General features: G+C 39.9%; 1 protein-coding gene across 6 annotated transcripts; it reads left to right on the top strand.

Annotated features, from left to right (window-relative positions):
• The first annotated feature begins 622 nt into the window (after nt 1-622).
• On the top strand, nt 623-15,713 carry arhgef7b (Rho guanine nucleotide exchange factor (GEF) 7b). 6 transcript variants are annotated; one of them, XM_070930408.1, is made up of 22 exons: nt 623-787; nt 2,152-2,235; nt 5,519-5,603; nt 5,903-6,027; nt 6,261-6,465; nt 8,464-8,543; nt 10,170-10,264; nt 10,583-10,678; nt 11,072-11,194; nt 11,339-11,477; nt 11,576-11,635; nt 11,752-11,898; nt 12,022-12,108; nt 12,246-12,324; nt 12,598-12,734; nt 12,823-13,047; nt 13,321-13,414; nt 13,515-13,604; nt 14,030-14,188; nt 14,474-14,570; nt 15,049-15,103; nt 15,300-15,713. In XM_070930408.1, the coding sequence occupies exons 1-22, from the start codon at nt 623-625 to the stop codon at nt 15,420-15,422; spliced, it is 2,550 nt and encodes an 849-aa protein (XP_070786509.1). In that variant the 3' UTR covers nt 15,423-15,713. The 6 variants fall into 6 exon arrangements, with proteins under 6 accessions (XP_070786509.1, XP_070786508.1, XP_070786505.1 ...); XM_070930407.1 differs by having other exon boundaries at nt 14,030-14,201; nt 14,484-14,570; XM_070930404.1 differs by having other exon boundaries at nt 8,452-8,543.
• Nucleotides 15,714-17,156: the final 1,443 nt, after the last annotated feature.

The following is a 17,156-nucleotide window of genomic DNA, read 5'->3' as shown; positions in this document are numbered from 1 at the left end:
ATTGTTATTTGAATAATATTTCTGTGATTTCAATTTCAACTTCCTTTATTGGCATGGTGCATGGACTGCATCATTGCATGTTAAGACATTTGTGTTGCCAAAACATATAAAATAAGATTAGTGGACAAAGAAAAACAGAACAGTGGTGATACAAACTCGTTAAACAGAAAACGACTGTCAACAGTGAACATTAACATTCCTTATTGTACTTTTGTAAACAAACTTTCCACAAGCTCGTCAAGTATGTGCTCTTAGTTTGAAAACGGTCAAAGGAAGTCGTGTCCCACAGTGCGTCTCTTGACTCTGGTGCTGCTGCTACAGTTGTGCACACAAGCAAAGGTGATGCCAGCATCCGCTCAGAGAGAGAGAGAGGGAACAGTGCGGGACAATACGAAGCGGTCAAAGGAAGGAACCACCTTTATTTCTCATTTCCTCTTTATTTTTTTCTCTTTTGGAATAACAGCCCGTGTGAACCAACCAGTGCGCGCTGATTGTAATGTTCAAACAAGGCGGGGCTGACCCTCCTGTCTCATTTCTGGACGGACCACAAGTAGGATAGCGCAGACACAGAAGAGTGCTGCTGCTGCTGCTGCTGTTGTTTTAAGACATTAGAGACCCAGGCATGAATTCGGCCGAACAGACGGTAACGTGGCTCATAACGCTGGGGGTCCTGGAGTCTCCCAAGAAAAGCATCTCGGATCCAGAGGCTTTCCTCCAGGCGTCCCTGAAGGATGGAGCGGTGCTGTGCAGGCTGCTGGAGCGACTCAGACCCGGGACGGTGGACAAAGTAAGTGCATTGAGGGATAGAGGACTATGGAAGGAAAAAAAACATTATTAAATACATATGGTATATAAAAACATGGAAAACAACATAAAAACAAAACAACTTCAGCCCCTTTACCTACATGATGAATAAATAAACCGAATTAGCTTATGAACATCCTGAAACAGTAACAGTAAAATAGAGTTCTTTACTATTTTTTTAAGATGTACATATTTATTTGTTATTGTTTTCGTTCAGGGGCAAAAAAAGCGAGGAAGATATGTGGCATATACCAGCCTATGTAAATCTGAGTCCTGCATAAATTATTATAAAAATATGTTGCTGTAATACTAATAACGCTAATAGAAATACTACTTATACTGAATGTAGGCTAATTCTGCATTGAGTTAATCGATTATGATGCTACAATGACTGTGAGTTGTGGTCTACTGGTTACCATAACTAATAGCTCAACTGATTACCACGACCAGTACTGCAGTAATAGTGCTATAGCCTATTACTTTACTACATATGCCTACTATAGTTAGTTAATGCTGGGACTCTTAAAGGCTTCTTTTACATGCCAATAATTTGAATATAAAATTTGAATTTGACTCTCTCTCTCTCTCTCTCTCTCTCTCTCTCTCTCTCTCTCTCTCTCTCTCTCTCACACACACACACACACACACACACACACACACAATGGACCATGAACCTGTCAACGTCATATCCTCCTTTGGCTTATCCAACTTCCCTGGGAGATTGTAGATCTCTATCAAAGTAGCCTCTGTTAACTTCAAGTCAACACAGAGTGAGGCATGGCTTTTTTCAAAATAAAGGCATAAAACGTGTCAGAGGCTGTGAATCACCCCCTATGCTATTTATTTTACCTCCTCTAGGAGCAGCTTTGCCACCACAGGTCCACTTTTGTGACGGCATCAGACCTAATTTCAAGTTACATAATATAGGTTTTGTAAGTGAGTTTTTTCTCAATGCGCTTTTTGCAGATATGACGACTAGGAAGAGTAGATAAAAGACTTTATTTATCCTGAAGAAGTAACTGAAAAAATACAGATACACAAGACTACAACAACTAGGTATCTTACTATTAACTGTAATAAAATAATGGTAAATGTTTTTACTGAAAGTCCAATTTCAAACACAAAATGTATGAAAACCTCTCTCAAATAATGCTTTAGTTTGAAAGTTGAAACCGGAAGTTTGACTTATTAGCTAGCTTGATACTGATAAGCAGCAAGTGGCAAGTGCACCAGGAACGCCTGGAATAAGATTGTTTTCATGCGGAAACACCTCAAACACCTTCATTAACCGTTTATTAATGTTTTGTGCCAGTATTTTAAGCTAATTCAGCTATTTTTTGTGTGTAGTTTTCCCAGGAACCGAGGAGCGACAGCGAGTGTCAGAGGAACATTAGCGAGTTTATTAAAGGCTGCGCGTCTTTCGGTGTGGAGGTGAGTTTACATATGAATTATTTATTTATTAATGCACTTACACAGTATGAAGCCTAGAAAACAGATTGCCCCATACCTACACAAACATATAAATCATTTAAACTACCTTTTAAAACTTATGTATCCTGCTGTTGATCAGTGACGTCTTTTACACTGTTATTGTTTAGCCGTTACTCCTGTTAACGGCACGAGACAGCAACAGTTAGCTACTGTACTCACGAGCAACCTGGAAAGGTGTCATTTACATGTAAATATGGCTGTGATGTGTCCTGTGAACTTTATTGTCAGATATTTCTTTATAATGAGACATTAAAATATAGATAGTGTGTCTGTGTTTAGTTTTTAATTCATTTAAATGTTGTTTCTGAGCCATTCAAACATCTAAACACTGCGTTATAGTGGTAAATTCAAAGAAACATACTGACAGTAAAACGTCCAACTGCACTGTGCAGTTGCTGTTTCTATAAGATGGTTTTAGACCTAAAGGGTTAAATGTGTTATTGCTGCCTGAGGATGAGTTATGGTTCATTTGTTTGAGTGTGTGGAATAGATGAACATATTGGGTAGGTTTTGTCTTTCTATTTATGGTGACTGTAGTCCAGCCAGTTGGCGTGGTCCCTCTTTGAAATGAGAGATATGATACAGATACATGTGACTGGGTCAATACTGGCTATGGGAATCCTTTTACTGAAAGTGATTCTGAGGAGACATTTGGATCAGATTGCACACAGTTTTGCATGAATATTATCACATGATGATAATGATGATGACGATATGCATACATGTTGTTATTGGTGATGACGATTATATAACTTTTGAGTTCTATGATTGTCTGAATGCTCTTTCAGAGGCTTTTCTACTCTGATAAGAAATATCTGTGGAAAGCAATCAATAGTTTTGCAGAATTGTTTAGCACAGAAATATAAAGTCAAATATAAAGTTTGAAATACTGAAATAGTTCCAAATGTTTGGCTGTTGGCACGTTTATCTAAAATATATCTGTACTGTTATGAGTTCAAAAACATGTAATAGGGTATGTGCATGTGTCTGTGTGTTTGCACAACAGTGGGTCAAGCCAGGTCATGTCCTGCTCCACAGTGGGTGTGTAGAGTAGGCTACTGAGTAGTGTGGTATAAAATGACACCACAAACACACACACACACACACACACACACACACACACACACACACACACTATTGATCTTCGCCATGGAAAAAGCCATCGAATCGTAATGGAGAAGAGCAGATTATGCAACACAGGAGTCCTGGGCTGTAGACCTATAACAAGGTTTGGTCCAGACTTGGAAAATTATTTTGACGTCCCTAAAAGCCCTGGCAGTAATGAGGGAGATGTCTTTAAACAAAAGTCTTGAATCTGCGGTGAAGGAACAATGGAAAGAGTATGAAAAGATGGAATGGAGGAGAGGAGAATTGTGGGCTGATGTAATGCAACACGCCAGGCAGCCAGTGGATTTTCCAATCAGGTTGATTAGAGGCTTGTCAGCCATGTTGCTGGAAGCCAAGGCCTCCATTACCAGCAGCCTGACTGACATCAGTGTAGTAATTCTCCCAGGCAGTCATCGGACAAGCAGAGGAAGGCCAGACTGTCTGTCCAATAGCGAAGGATTACAAGTGCCAGTATGACTGTGGATGAGTTCTGAGTCCATGATTAACCAGAGCTACACAATTAATCAGATAAAAATCGCAATCATACATTTGGCTTCTGCTATTAATTAAAGTTAATCGGGTGGGATATTGATTCTGTGCATTTAGAGTGCCTTCTCTGCAGCATTAAATCAAGCGCTCCCTATTATTAGGTACGCTTTTTGACCAATCACACGCGTGATCGCTGCCTCTCACAGCTGCAGGCAAGAGTACTACAGACCCAACAAGATGAACACAACTGCATTTACTGTGTAGCTATTAAAATATTTTGGCTAATTGTAGCAGCATTACTGTTATTTATATCATGTCAAATTTTGATTATATTAAACTTTAAGAAGACACTCATTCCATGAAAACAATATTAATTTTCATTTAAATGTTTATACATTAAAAGCAGGTTTTACTCATGTTTATTATGTACAATATGTAAGTAAACACAGTTCTCTCCTCTTAAGGACTTAATGATAATTAAGAAATATATCACACAAAATGTACCTAATTATTTCAGGGATGAATAAAGTGCTGTCTAATATTTCAATATAAGATCTTTCTGCGAGTGCTGACATTCGACACGTGGTTCTTAGTGTGAGATTACAGTATTGATCATATCTATTGATTATTTTACTGGAAGGAGCGGCAGCTAAATACGTGAAATGTGTGCAAATGCAACCTTAGCACTGCTACACTTCTACTGCAGCAGTGGAAAAGCGTCATATTGTATCTTGGCCCAAAGCCAGTGGGAGAGGTGAAAGTGTGTATTAACTGTTGGATCCATACTGCTCTGACTACTAATCAGCCTGTGTGTATAAATCAGACCAAGTGGATTTTTAAAAGAAGGACTACATTAAAGAGCTGTGTAGTTTTATCATTAGATTAAAGAGATCCAATCTGGAAACTATTTCTGGCTGCTCTCAGCATGTACCTGTGGGCATTTCATTTGAAATAGTTTCAAATTCATTTTGTAAAGTCCCAAATCAGGATGTTTTAGCTTTGACTTTCACGCCCCAGATTCCTTCACCTTCATGCCTTGGGAATGTAGAAGTCAGTCGGTGTGTGGTATACACAAGATTAGGGGCCTTAGGGGTATTTTGATTATGGCTGTGTGTGTGTGTGTGTGTGTGTGTGTGTGTGTGTGTGTGTGTGTGTGTGATGGGGAGATTACAAGGGGGAGCTCAGACTTTGAGTAATCCTGCTCCAGACTGCAGTTGGAGCAGAGATGTAAACCCCTGCTAAACTTAGTATTTCTTCATTTTTAGGCTGACGTACGTTTTCATAATGTGAATTCTTAATGAGTACTGATCCCAGCTAATTAATGATACTGTATTATAAAGGAACAAAACAGAACAAAAGTTATATATTATTATATAATATTATTTTTTTGTATTGTTATCTTTGTTGTTGTTGTTGTTGTAGTGATTGTTCAGCTTATTATGATCACAAACTAGACTTCATCTCTGTGGGAGATTCATGCATGGAAATGTCAGGAAGACAGTGTTGTGTCCTTGTTAATGTCGTGCTTTATACATTTTTTATGAATGTGTGTATGTGTTTTTTTCTCTTCCGTCTCAGACTCCTCTATATGTATTTTATATTCTTTATTCGGTTTTCTTTCCTTTAGCCTTTTGAGGTCAATGACCTCCTGCAGGGACTGAACTTCTCCAAGGTCCTAAACTCCTTGGTGACCCTTAACAAAGCTACAGAAGGTGAGATTATTGTGTTTATGTGCATGTGTGAGTGTGTGTCTGTAATAGTTATTTCCTTTTTAAGGCATATTTTTCATGTTCACAGGCTTTTCATTTTTAAGGAACTTGTCCCTTCTTTTGTTCACGTTTCTTAGTTTTTATTCTGTTCGTCTAAGTTTATATCTTTATTCATATTATTATTAAAAGTAGCTCTAATAATGTAGGTATTAGTATCATGAGCGATAATGTCATATGACATTATACTGGTGTTTTAGTATTAGTATCATTATCTAGACTGTTAATTGGACCATTGTGTGTAGATTTAGGTGATTCCGAAGACAGTGTGTGTGTGCCGCACTCCGCAACATTGAGGATCAAATCATTTGACTCTCTGAACACTCAGAGTTGCTCCTCTAAACTGCTGCAGCCTCAGTACCGCAGCCTGGTGAGTTACCATGACAACACAACAACACATCTCAAGAGTAATGACAGTAGACAAACACTGACCAGGGTTAGATGCACACAACTGATATTAGTCTGTTATGAAAACTCAGATATTCATCTTCTGAAGTCCTGCTCTTGAACAGTGTAGGTCCCTCTCTCTGACCACGACTAGCAAACAAACATTATGTTTTCATTATGCAGCGAATCAGTCGGCTCTATATTCCTCTTTCTCAGGACATGTCAGAGGGCAGTGGGTGTGGCCACGTGCTGTTCAAGGCGCGGTTTCCCTTCCAGCAGACCAATGAGGATGAGCTCTCTTTCTCCAAGGGCGACATCATCAGCGTGAGCCGGCAGGAGGAGGGGGGCTGGTGGGAAGGCTCGATCAACGGCAGGTCCGGGTGGTTCCCCAGTAACTATGTACGGGAGCTGAAAGGAAGCGGTGGGTGTAGCTCATATTGCTTCAAATGTTGACATAATAAACTACTTCCTTATCATTGTTTTGGTCACAGTTCTGCACTGCTTTTTACCTTTAAGAATACAACAGCTTGTTTATAAAATATGTTGCATGTGCTTCCACCAAGACTGCAAGATAAGAGCTATTAATAATTTATTGCAGTTTTAATTAAAATTAAAGTAAAATAAACATTCACCTTCTTGTGCTAAAGATAAAGCAGATAAATCATCAAACATTATATTAGAGCCAAACCTTCCAAGATGAATTTGAAGATTTTCCCACACAGATACACACACAAACATACATCCTGCAGGTCTGTTTTTACTGATAATAACTACCTCTTTTAGTTGTAGCGTGATTTCTTAAAGAAGTAGACTGGCCTAATTATCCTTGAAACGTACTGCAACAGAGTGCTAATCTGTGTGTAGCATTTATTTTGCTTCATTAAATCAGAAATTTCTCAGGGATTTTAAGGAATTTAATAACTTAATTTAAGCATTGAAGGCATTCAATTCAGACTTTCAGTTCATATTAAGGAGTGTGTGGATCTATGTGTTTTTCATAGATATATGGGAACATTATTGAAAGTCGGGTTGATTTGTATTTCTGACATCAAACTAAACACCGTTGAGTTCTTGAGGCTGTTAACCGCTGCCTCCTGTGCTTGTAAGAGCCATGTCCTCATGTCTTGTCTGATTGTGTTGCTTTCTGAGGAGAGAAGGCAGGAACGAAGGAAGGAAGCTCCACAAGCACACAAAGACAGGAAGTTCCAGAGCTGCTGTATAGAAAGGAACTTCCTGACTTAAAGCTTACAGCAGAAAACAAGGACCATGATAATGGTGCAGTGAGGAATGGCAGGAGAGGCATATGGGAGTTGTTTGACGTGTGAGATAGCAGGCTTGCACTGGAGGGAGGCTTATCATGGCTGTGGTTGTTTGGCAAGCAGAGGCTGCATGTGCCTGTCGTCTTGGTTTATTGACATAAATCATTGTTTTTGAGACTGAGCTTTGGTCAGAATCATGACAAAGACACGTTACACATGAAAAGCAAAGAACTATAGGCAGTCTGTGGTCCTTTGTTCATGCTCCAAGACCAGGATTAGGTTTAAAATCAAGAAAAGCTAGACAAAGAAAAGACCTCTACTTTATCTTTCATAGCATCCTGGTTATAGTAGAGTCAGCTTCAAGTAGCTCTTTACTTTCTCTAGTCAATAAGCTACCCATTATGTAGAAAATGCTTATTAGTCTTCTGGCTTTACATGTCTGTAAAGGACAATAGTGAACTGAAGGATGTGACAGCATGCGTTATTATTGGCCATATAATGTTGAAAAAGCAATAACTAGGCCAGGGGAATGACATCACGTTGTGGAGTCAGTAAAGCTTTCAATCATTGGTTGTCCTACTTTTGTAGAATGTATGGCCACAACATTGCTCTACAGTTAGGAAATGTTAACATTTTTTCCATGTAATTTTATTGAATAGCATTGACAGTTCAGTCACCACGAGAGTTGTTATATCTCTAGCAAGACAGATCAGTGCACACAATAAAGTGGTACGTGTATTAATGTAGTTATTTTGCTGTTGGTCTAAAATAATCTGAAGGTATTCGTTGTTCCTTTTTCAGACCTACAGTATATTTTTAATCTTTTGTTGTATTCAGTTGCAATGTTTTTTCAAATGTGGTATTGTTTTTATATTTCTTTGTAGCTGACAGTGAAAGAACATTAAAGAGCTTTAATGTGGTTTTCTTTGAAATCACACAATGTGGGCAGAACTGTGATGTCTTTGCTTTTGTTTGAGTTTTATAGGCTGCACACTTATCACAGAAACAGAAACATGTAATAACGTTTAGAGAGAAGCAAAACATGTACTTTTCACTGCTTTAAGTGTAACTTGATGTAACTTCCTTTCACCTTGTCCTTGTGTCCATCTGGTCTTTGAATCGTTCTGTCCCTCTTTCTTGCTTTATAGACAAGACATCAGACAAGCCAAAGTCTGGGACCCTGAAAAGCCCCCCTAAAGGTTTTGACACCACTATCATCAGTAAGACCTACTACAACGTGGTGAGCATCATTATTCGTGTCCACGTTAAACATGTTCTCACAATCAATCTACTACCAATTCTACTAGAATAGATTAAGTTTAGGCCTATAATTACGATTTTGAATTTGAATTAAATCTAGTTTAGTTCAGGATACATGATAGTGACAGTGGTAGACATTACACAGAAATGGAGTATCCCATGCTTACAGCTTTAGGGTCAGACTGATGGGGTGATGTGTGTCTGCTTTGTGGGCTGTTATAATCAATTATGTTTCATCCGCACATCCAATTAATGATTGTGTCACTGTGTGTGTGTGTGTGTGCGTGTGTGTGTGTGTATAGAAGCCTGCATGGCACCCCTTCATGTGTCATCTGTGTGAGCGTGTGTGTGTGTGTGTGAGAGTGCAGCAGATGTAATGTAGGTTATTTCTTCCATTCCAGTGGTTTCTGGGGCAGCCTTGCCCCAGGGTTGGCTTCTGCCGGTGTGTGTGTGTGTATGTATGTGTGTGTGTGTGTGTGTGTGTGTGATGTTTGTGTGTTTTTTAATAATGCAACAAGCTGTCACAGTCTCTCTAGAAAGTCCATCTTTGGTTGGGCTACCTGAGTCTCTCTCTCTCACTCACAGACCTCGCCTGAAGTCAAAGCTGTTCCCAGAGAGAACTGCAAAACAAAAAGAAGTTATAAATAAAGAAGAGTTTTTGTCTTTCTTCTAATGGAGCCTCCCAAAAAGCTTTAGAACAGAAGCTTGTATAAGTAGAAGATGCACGCTTTGGGCTTTTTTCTTTGTGCGTTTGTATAGTCTGATAAAGGCTATGCTTTTGTTTCAAGTTGAAAACACATGTTGTCACGGTTCTTGTAGTCAATGCCTCCTTGCATCCTCTCCAGGTCCTCTAACACATCAATGTTTAATGTATATTGAAGGCATAAAAATGTATTATAGATAAATAACTGGAGCTGCTTCAACTGCAGTTCAATTTTTACAACCTCCAGATCTGAGGGGAGACACAGCAACATGTGTTACTAAAATGCAACAATTCATTACCAGAGACCTCATTCCTGAGAGATTTCTGATGTTGTGGAGAGATTAGCCAATTAGCCTGTGGAGTCGACTCATGTCAGTGTTACAGCTCCCATCGGGTCTGATGTCTCTCTCCATTATCCTATTACAAAATACATCCCCCACTAAAAAGCCAACAGGCACTTTTATTGGCTGTAAGGATTCATTGGCTCATTCATTTTCATTATCCGTTAATCCAGTTATTTTCTTGACTAACCAATTAAACATTTGATCTATTAAACGTCAGAAAATAGCGAAAAATGCCCTTCAGAGTCTTGAAATGTCGTCTTTTGTCCGATCAACATTCCAAAATCCAAAGATATTCAGTTTACTGTGATATAAAACAGAGAAAAGCTGCAATCCTCTTCCCAACCAAGATTGCCTCTATAATTGATCACTGAGCAGCTTGATTGATGAGATTAGTAAATTAATTAGTAAATTGATTGTGTGGGAATAAGAATTTTCATGGGCAAAAGCACATAGTACTGCCATTTGTCCATTATTTATTCTTTATATCACTCACTGTAATTAATATAAAAGTCTGTGTGTGTGTGTGTGTGTGTGTGTTTGTGGGTTGTGTCTCTGTCAGGTGCTACAAAACATCCTGGAAGCAGAGAGTGAATATTCGAGGGAGCTACAGAGTCTCCTGGGCTCGTACCTGCGCTCACTTCACCCCACAGACAGGTAGAGTCATTTTTACATTTTGTATTGTTTTATTCAGCAGAGTCGGATTTTAGAGGTAGTGGTACAGACACTAGCATATCTATTGTAATACCAGTATAATCACACATGTACACATGTACCTTATCACACACAAATACTGTATATCATATGCATACTAGATGTTATGTACAGTATCTGTGGTATCCTACATTGTACACATACATACATTACAAAAGGCATTGTACATGTATTACTATCCCTGTATATTAGAGCTTGGCAAGTGTAGTGATTTATTTATACCAGACTTTCATTGGAAATGTCCTCTCTTCTCCTCTACAGACTCAGCAGTGTTGACATCAGTCACATTCAGGGAAATCTGGAGGAGATCTCAACCTTCCAGCAGATGTTGGTTCAGTCCTTAGAGGAGCATACAAAGTCAGTGCACCAATTTCTTTTCTGTCTGCCACAGATGCAGATGTTATAAACTAGTCAAGTCAATTACATCAATTACCAGCTAAATAAAGAATAGTCAGTCTCACAGTGTTAACGGTTTTGTTATATATATATATATATATATACATATATATATATATTTTTTTTATAGGTTTTAATTTCACTTCCAGGTGGGAATAAAAGCTCTTCAACTTTAACATCCTGTTTAACTAAAAAAACATCCTCTAACTTCAAGACAGAGGGGTGCAGGCAGACTGAAGCTCAGACCTGATACTGTAGGCCGTTATTAAAGCGACAGAGACATCTAGTGTTAGACTGAAGTAACAATCTGTTTGTCTGAGTAAATACAGTCCAACGTGTCATTTGTGTTTGTAGACTCCCAGAGAGCCAGCAGAGGATTGGGGGGTTCTTCCTGAGTCTGATGCCCCAGATAAAGATCATCTATGTGGCCTACTGCTCCAACCACCCGTCTGCTGTCAATGTACTCACACAGCACAGGTACAGATGCACTGTGTTTGCAGGCGTGTGCATGTGTTTAAACCACAGCACCAAATATTCTGCTGAAAAGAGAAAACAAAAACATGTGTGTTTGCTCTAAAAGTACGTGCATATATTTTATGTGTTTGCCTGTGTGCATCACAGTGAAGAACTGGGGGAGTACATGGAGTCAAAGGGGGCGTCCGCTCCTGGGATCCTGACTCTGACCACTAGTCTGAGTAAACCCTTCACCAGACTGGAGAGATACCCAACGCTGCTGAAAGAACTGGACAGACACATGGAGGTTAGCTTCAATCTGTCTGTCTCTCTGTAGATCTCTTCCACTTCTGGGTAACATAACAATGAACTGAGTGTAATTTTTCTTCTTTGTCTTTGTCTAAGGACCAACATCCTGACAAAGCTGATCTCAATGCTTCCATGATGGCCTTTAAAGACTTTGCAGTAAGCTACAAACACACACACGTGTATTAGTTAGATTGAGTTTACTAGTCTCACAGGCTTGCATGTGTGTCTATTTATATGAAGTCATACCAACTACTGTGTCTGTGTGTGTTCAGGCTCAGTGTCAGGAGGTGAGGAAGAAGAAGGACCTGGAGTTGCAGATTTTAACAGAGCCAATCAGAAACTGGGAGGGGGATGACATCAGAACCCTCGGTCCTGTTCTCCACATGTCCCATGCTACAGTCCACACGCAGAACTGTCAGGTACACCACAAATGAGTCATGTCTCAGTCATTTGAAAAAGGACTGAACCACATTTTAAAGTGTAGAGTTTTGATTTACTAGAGGAGAGCGAAAGAGTACATAAAAGGCACATTTGTTTTTCAGGAGTCAAATGAACGCTACCTCGTCCTCTTCCCTCACACGCTGCTCGTACTCTCTGCCAGCATGAGGATGAGTGGCTTCATCTATCAGGTATGTTTACAGTACATGAGATTAAACTTTAAATGGTGATTTCTGTATAAGTGTGCTGAGTTTACACTCTTGTACAGGGTGTAAATGTGCCTCAAAAACTCCTCGTGTACATTGTGTGTTTCTGTGTGTCTCTACAGGGGAAGATGCCACTGTCAGGAATGCTCATCTCCAGAATAGAAGACGGAGAAAACCTGAGGAATGCTTTTGAAATATCCGGTCAGCCCTCTCTCTAATTTAGCTAGTAGACCTTTTTCTTTTTAATAGAGCTCATTTATAGAATCCCTGTATGAACTAGTTAACCAGAAGTCAAGGCCCTTTCTCTGTGTGTTGTTCAAAGGCATTATAGGAGGAAATATAATGATAATAATATCACAAGCTTACTATAAACACAACTAGTCAATGGTCAGACAAAGTGTGTGAAAGCTTGCCCTTGACCTCTGCCTGTTTGTCTGTACATTTATACATTTGGTTTTGTGTGTTGTTGTGCAGGTGGCCAGTGTGAGCGGATGCAGGTGGCGTGTAACAGTCAGCACGATCTACAGGACTGGTTGGACCTTCTCACCAAACACACACACACTCCGGCCGGGCACACACCCTCGCACAAGCCTCAGTCCGTCTGTCACACGGTAAGTCTCCAGGTTTTCTCGGAATAAGTTGATCCTCATCCACTTTGCTGCTCTCATACAGTATCTGTCTCCCCTTTGCTTCTCCCAGTTGCCCTCTCAGCCCGCCACTCCCTCCAGACACTCGGAGTCCCGTGGAGGGAGCATTGGACACACCTACCACACCCTTCCCCATCCCTCTTCATATGGGACAGGCCACAGCAGCAGCCCAATGTGGGGGCCCCTGGAGCCACCGAGTACACCCAAACCCTGGAGCCTGAGCTGCCTACGCCCTGCGCCTCCACTCCGGCCCTCAGCTGCTCTCTGCCAGAAGGAGGTGCTGTACACTGGCATACTAAAATGAGTCGGGACCATACTTATACTTTACATGTTATATATGTGTTGCTCTTAGTGGGATCTGGGGACCTTCAGGGTCATTGAGGATGTTTTTAAGAAGATAGAGAACTGTTTTTTTTTTCCAAATTCATTCCCTTGACCTTATCCCAGTGAAATAATGTGTAAGAATGTGAGCAAAGAATTTGTTGAGTCCTGTTAAATTGGGATTGGAGCTACATTCCTACAGCACATGTTTCTGTGTTGTTGTCTGTAGGATCTGAGTAAGAGTCCTAAGAACATGAAGAAGCTGCTCCCTAAGAGGAAGCCAGAGAGGAAACCTTCAGAAGAGGACTTCACTGTCAGAAAAAGTAAGTATGCAACTCAGCAACTTAAATACACTTGAGCGCTCTCTTTTCTGTCTTTCTCCACTCCCTCACCTGTCCTTCTGCCCCTGTCCTCGTCTCTCAGGTACAGCAGCTCTAGAGGAGGACGCTCAGATTCTGAAAGTGATTGAGGCCTACTGCACCAGCGCCAAGACACGACAGACTCTCAACTCCAGTGAGTACACACACACATTGGCATGCTCACACACTGCTAGCTGTCTTATTGCTAACCACTGTTTGTTCTCTGCTGTCAGCTCTAACAATGTTTTTCTCTCTCCTCTCTTTTTATGCCTTCCCTGCGTTCCTCTGCTTTCCTCATCCTCCAAACATTGTATTTTTCATCCTCATGCTCTTGTTTGGTTTCATCACCGTCTGTGTCTTACTCTTGTTTCCTTAAATTTAATATGATTTATCCCACACAAACCGTTTTCCTTTCATTTCTCGTTGCATTTGTTTTTTTTTCTGTCCACAACAACAATATTTTTTGTCCCAAACCCTCATCTTTTATCCAATATGGTTTGTACTCCTCCCCTCATCCCCACTCAACATTCAATTTGGTTTGTTCATACCCCGTCAATTGCTGGTAACTTTATGGTACAGCCTGGCAAGGGACTGACCTCATGCACAACCATGTGCTCGCTGACACCAGCCTCACCGTCCCTGGTTTCCCCGGCAACCTGCCTTGTTCTGACCAGTCAGAGGACTCGGATTATGACAGTATCTGGACCGCACATAGTTACAGGACTGCCTCGTTTTCTCGTAAGATATCAGTGTCACACACCACTGACATGCTAGCAAACCAGCTAGCTTACAACTAGGGATAGACGTATATATCTGTATATCGTCCCAAACCTTTCACTTGCTTTGTGTGTGTGTGTGTGTCTACTGTATATTTTATACTTAGTACTTATGTATGAGCCTGTGTGCATTCCCATGAGTATACACTAGCTTCATGTAGAGTTATTCTGTGTTTGTGTGCACGTGTATGTGTTTGTGCATTGCATGCAGGGTTAATAACGTACACTGTTGTCAATGTTCAATCAGGCTCCAGCAGGAAGGACGTACACATGTTGTTCCCAGAGGAGGAGAAGATTATAGTGGAGGAGACCAGGAGCAACGGACAAACTGTAGTGGAGGAGAGGTGAGAGAGGAGAAATGAAGATGTGTCTTTGTGTGTGGTGTACAGTGCACTTAATGTGCATGCAGATAAGTTCGGCTTTGATAGAAGAATTACTGCAGCGGTAAATAAAAAGATGCAGCATCAAAATATAAGAAACTAATACAAATATAGAAAACACACAAAAGCAATCACAACACAAGCACACAGTAGTAGAAACTCACCAAATATAAAACGAAAACCTATAGGCATTCACAGCATGTATGCAGGGGTTGCCAAGTGTTAAAGTGGAACATATAAAACATAAAACAGTGGATATTAGTTTAATGAGTTAAATTAAATAAACATGCTAAACATAAAAATAGAAATACAAAACATACAATATATAAGGTTACAGAGACGCAAAACACTTCGTGAAAAGCGATGATGGTGTCAGTCACTGACTGTATCAGGCTGCTTTTAGTGTGTGTTAAAGTAAAACAGAGCTACTCTGCTCCTGCAGGAGTCTGGTGGACACTGTGTACAGTCTGAAAGATGAGGTCCAGGAGCTCAAACAGGTGAGTCTGCAGTTTTTTAATGTATTACTTACCCAGACTTCTCATTATCAGCAGTTTCCTGTTCAAATGTCCCACTTTATAGGTTTCAAACTTAGCTCCAAGAACCCATAGAGGTATTGAAGGGGATTCCAGGTCCCCAGGAAGTTGCTATTAATGTTTTAATCTCATATCATCCCTCTTTGTCTCACTTCTCCAGGACAACAAGAGGATGAAGAGGACGCTGGAGGAGGAGCAGCGAGCGAGGAAAGAGCTGGAGAGGATTATCCGGAGAGTTCTGAAGAACATGAACGACCCAACCTGGGATGAGACTAACCTCTGAGATCAATATACATCCGATCGATTCTGACTTTGAAATGACCAAATGACCTATGGACTGCTGCTCAATCTGTGTGGACAGAAGCTGCCGATCCTTCATGCCACTGTTCAACATGTCTGTCGCTTGCTTTGACCTTCACAGTGACCTGTGTATCAAACTGTGGACCAAGACAAAATGCCTGCCAGCCATCAGCAAAGCCATCCCAACTGACCGTAAAGCTGTGACGCCAAATTAGTTGGTAGGCATGATGACATCACTTCCTGTCATGCTCCTTTACTTTTTCCAACAGCCTTCTTTGGAGCGCTGACAAACTTTTTCTCATTTACTTGTGTGTTTATCTCTCATTCCTCTTTGTGCTTATTTGCACTGAGTATAAAATGTCGCCGTTGCAAGGACAGTATTTTATTGACTTGCCTGGTGCGTGAATAACAACGCTATGTGAGAGAAACTTGAAATATAATTTTATGTCATTAGCAGCAATTTTGTTTCAATTTCAAATGTGAAGTCATCACATTAATATGATTCCATTTCATGATATATGTTATTGATTCACAGTCAAACTAACTGTACAATTGGTTTATTTGTTATATCAAATACAAAATGTAGTAGGGCACCCAGTCACTACATTTTAAACTAAACCTAAATTTACCAGCACTTATAAGTGACCTCGTGTGTTTTACAGGATGAGATGTGGTGTAAAAGTTATTGCAGCTATGATTAGCTTAACATTTTGCGACAGACCACCATATTATTTTATGAATCCATCCATCCTATTGCTTCATGGGATATGTACATTTCTGGCCAGTGATTATTTTAATTATTTTTAAGCAGATAATATTTTTTATATTTTTGTTAAGTAGGATAAACTACAAGATAGTTGTACCAGAGACGTGGACAAAATCTGAGAAACTTGTTGATTTATTACTTGGTTCTACTGTGACTGTTCTTCCACTTCTGCATGCAAATGATCGTTTGGTGGCTAAAGCTAAAGATACATTGATATTGATAATGAGCTGCTTTAATTCGCTGGAGGGAAGATGATAGTATGTGAGCTTATCAAATCAAAAACATCTCAAAAATGTGTAGTTACTGGAAAATCGTCTTGTTTTAAAGGGAAGCTGGAGGGAGATTTTCTCAGGAATTAACATGATGATCAGGGAGTTTCACCTTTCAGCTCCAGATTAACTTTCAAATTTAAAATTCTAGGAAACTTTATTTAGAATCGTGTAATTTTCAAATGTGATGTGATGTCCACGCGCCAGGGTAAGTGTGGGCGTTTCTATTAGACACAAATAAAATCAAGAAAACTGTGGAAATAATGCAAATGACCTCAAAGCCCTACACCACAACAAATCCATGTGACTTTAGTTGCTATGGCTACTGTATATGCAAACATGGCATTGTTATGGTCATTAGAGGCCAGTTTGGCTGATTGAACACTTTGAACTGACTCTGAACACTCTGCACTGAACTGATACGGAGGCATTGATTTACATAGGAGAAGAGCGCACTGATACCATTTTAGTTTTTAGGAGCCAAACAAAATATTCACAGTGAGTCAGCTGGCTGCTTTTTCTGTTTCAAGACCAAAGTCCAAGCAATACAACCACTGGAAAATGTTTCTTTTTTTTATGATTTTTACTATGTCAATATGCAACTTTACTGTAGAATGATTTCTTATTTTTATATTTGTGATTGTGTTTTTACTCTTATCAACTGGTTTTGATTTGTATTGTA

The sequence above is a fragment of the Enoplosus armatus genome, chromosome 24 (assembly GCF_043641665.1).
Source record: "Enoplosus armatus isolate fEnoArm2 chromosome 24, fEnoArm2.hap1, whole genome shotgun sequence".
In the NCBI taxonomy this organism is placed as follows: Eukaryota; Metazoa; Chordata; class Actinopteri; order Centrarchiformes; family Enoplosidae; genus Enoplosus; species Enoplosus armatus.
The sequence above is the reverse complement of the archived record's forward strand: the minus strand, read 5'-3'. Positions and strand labels throughout refer to the sequence as shown.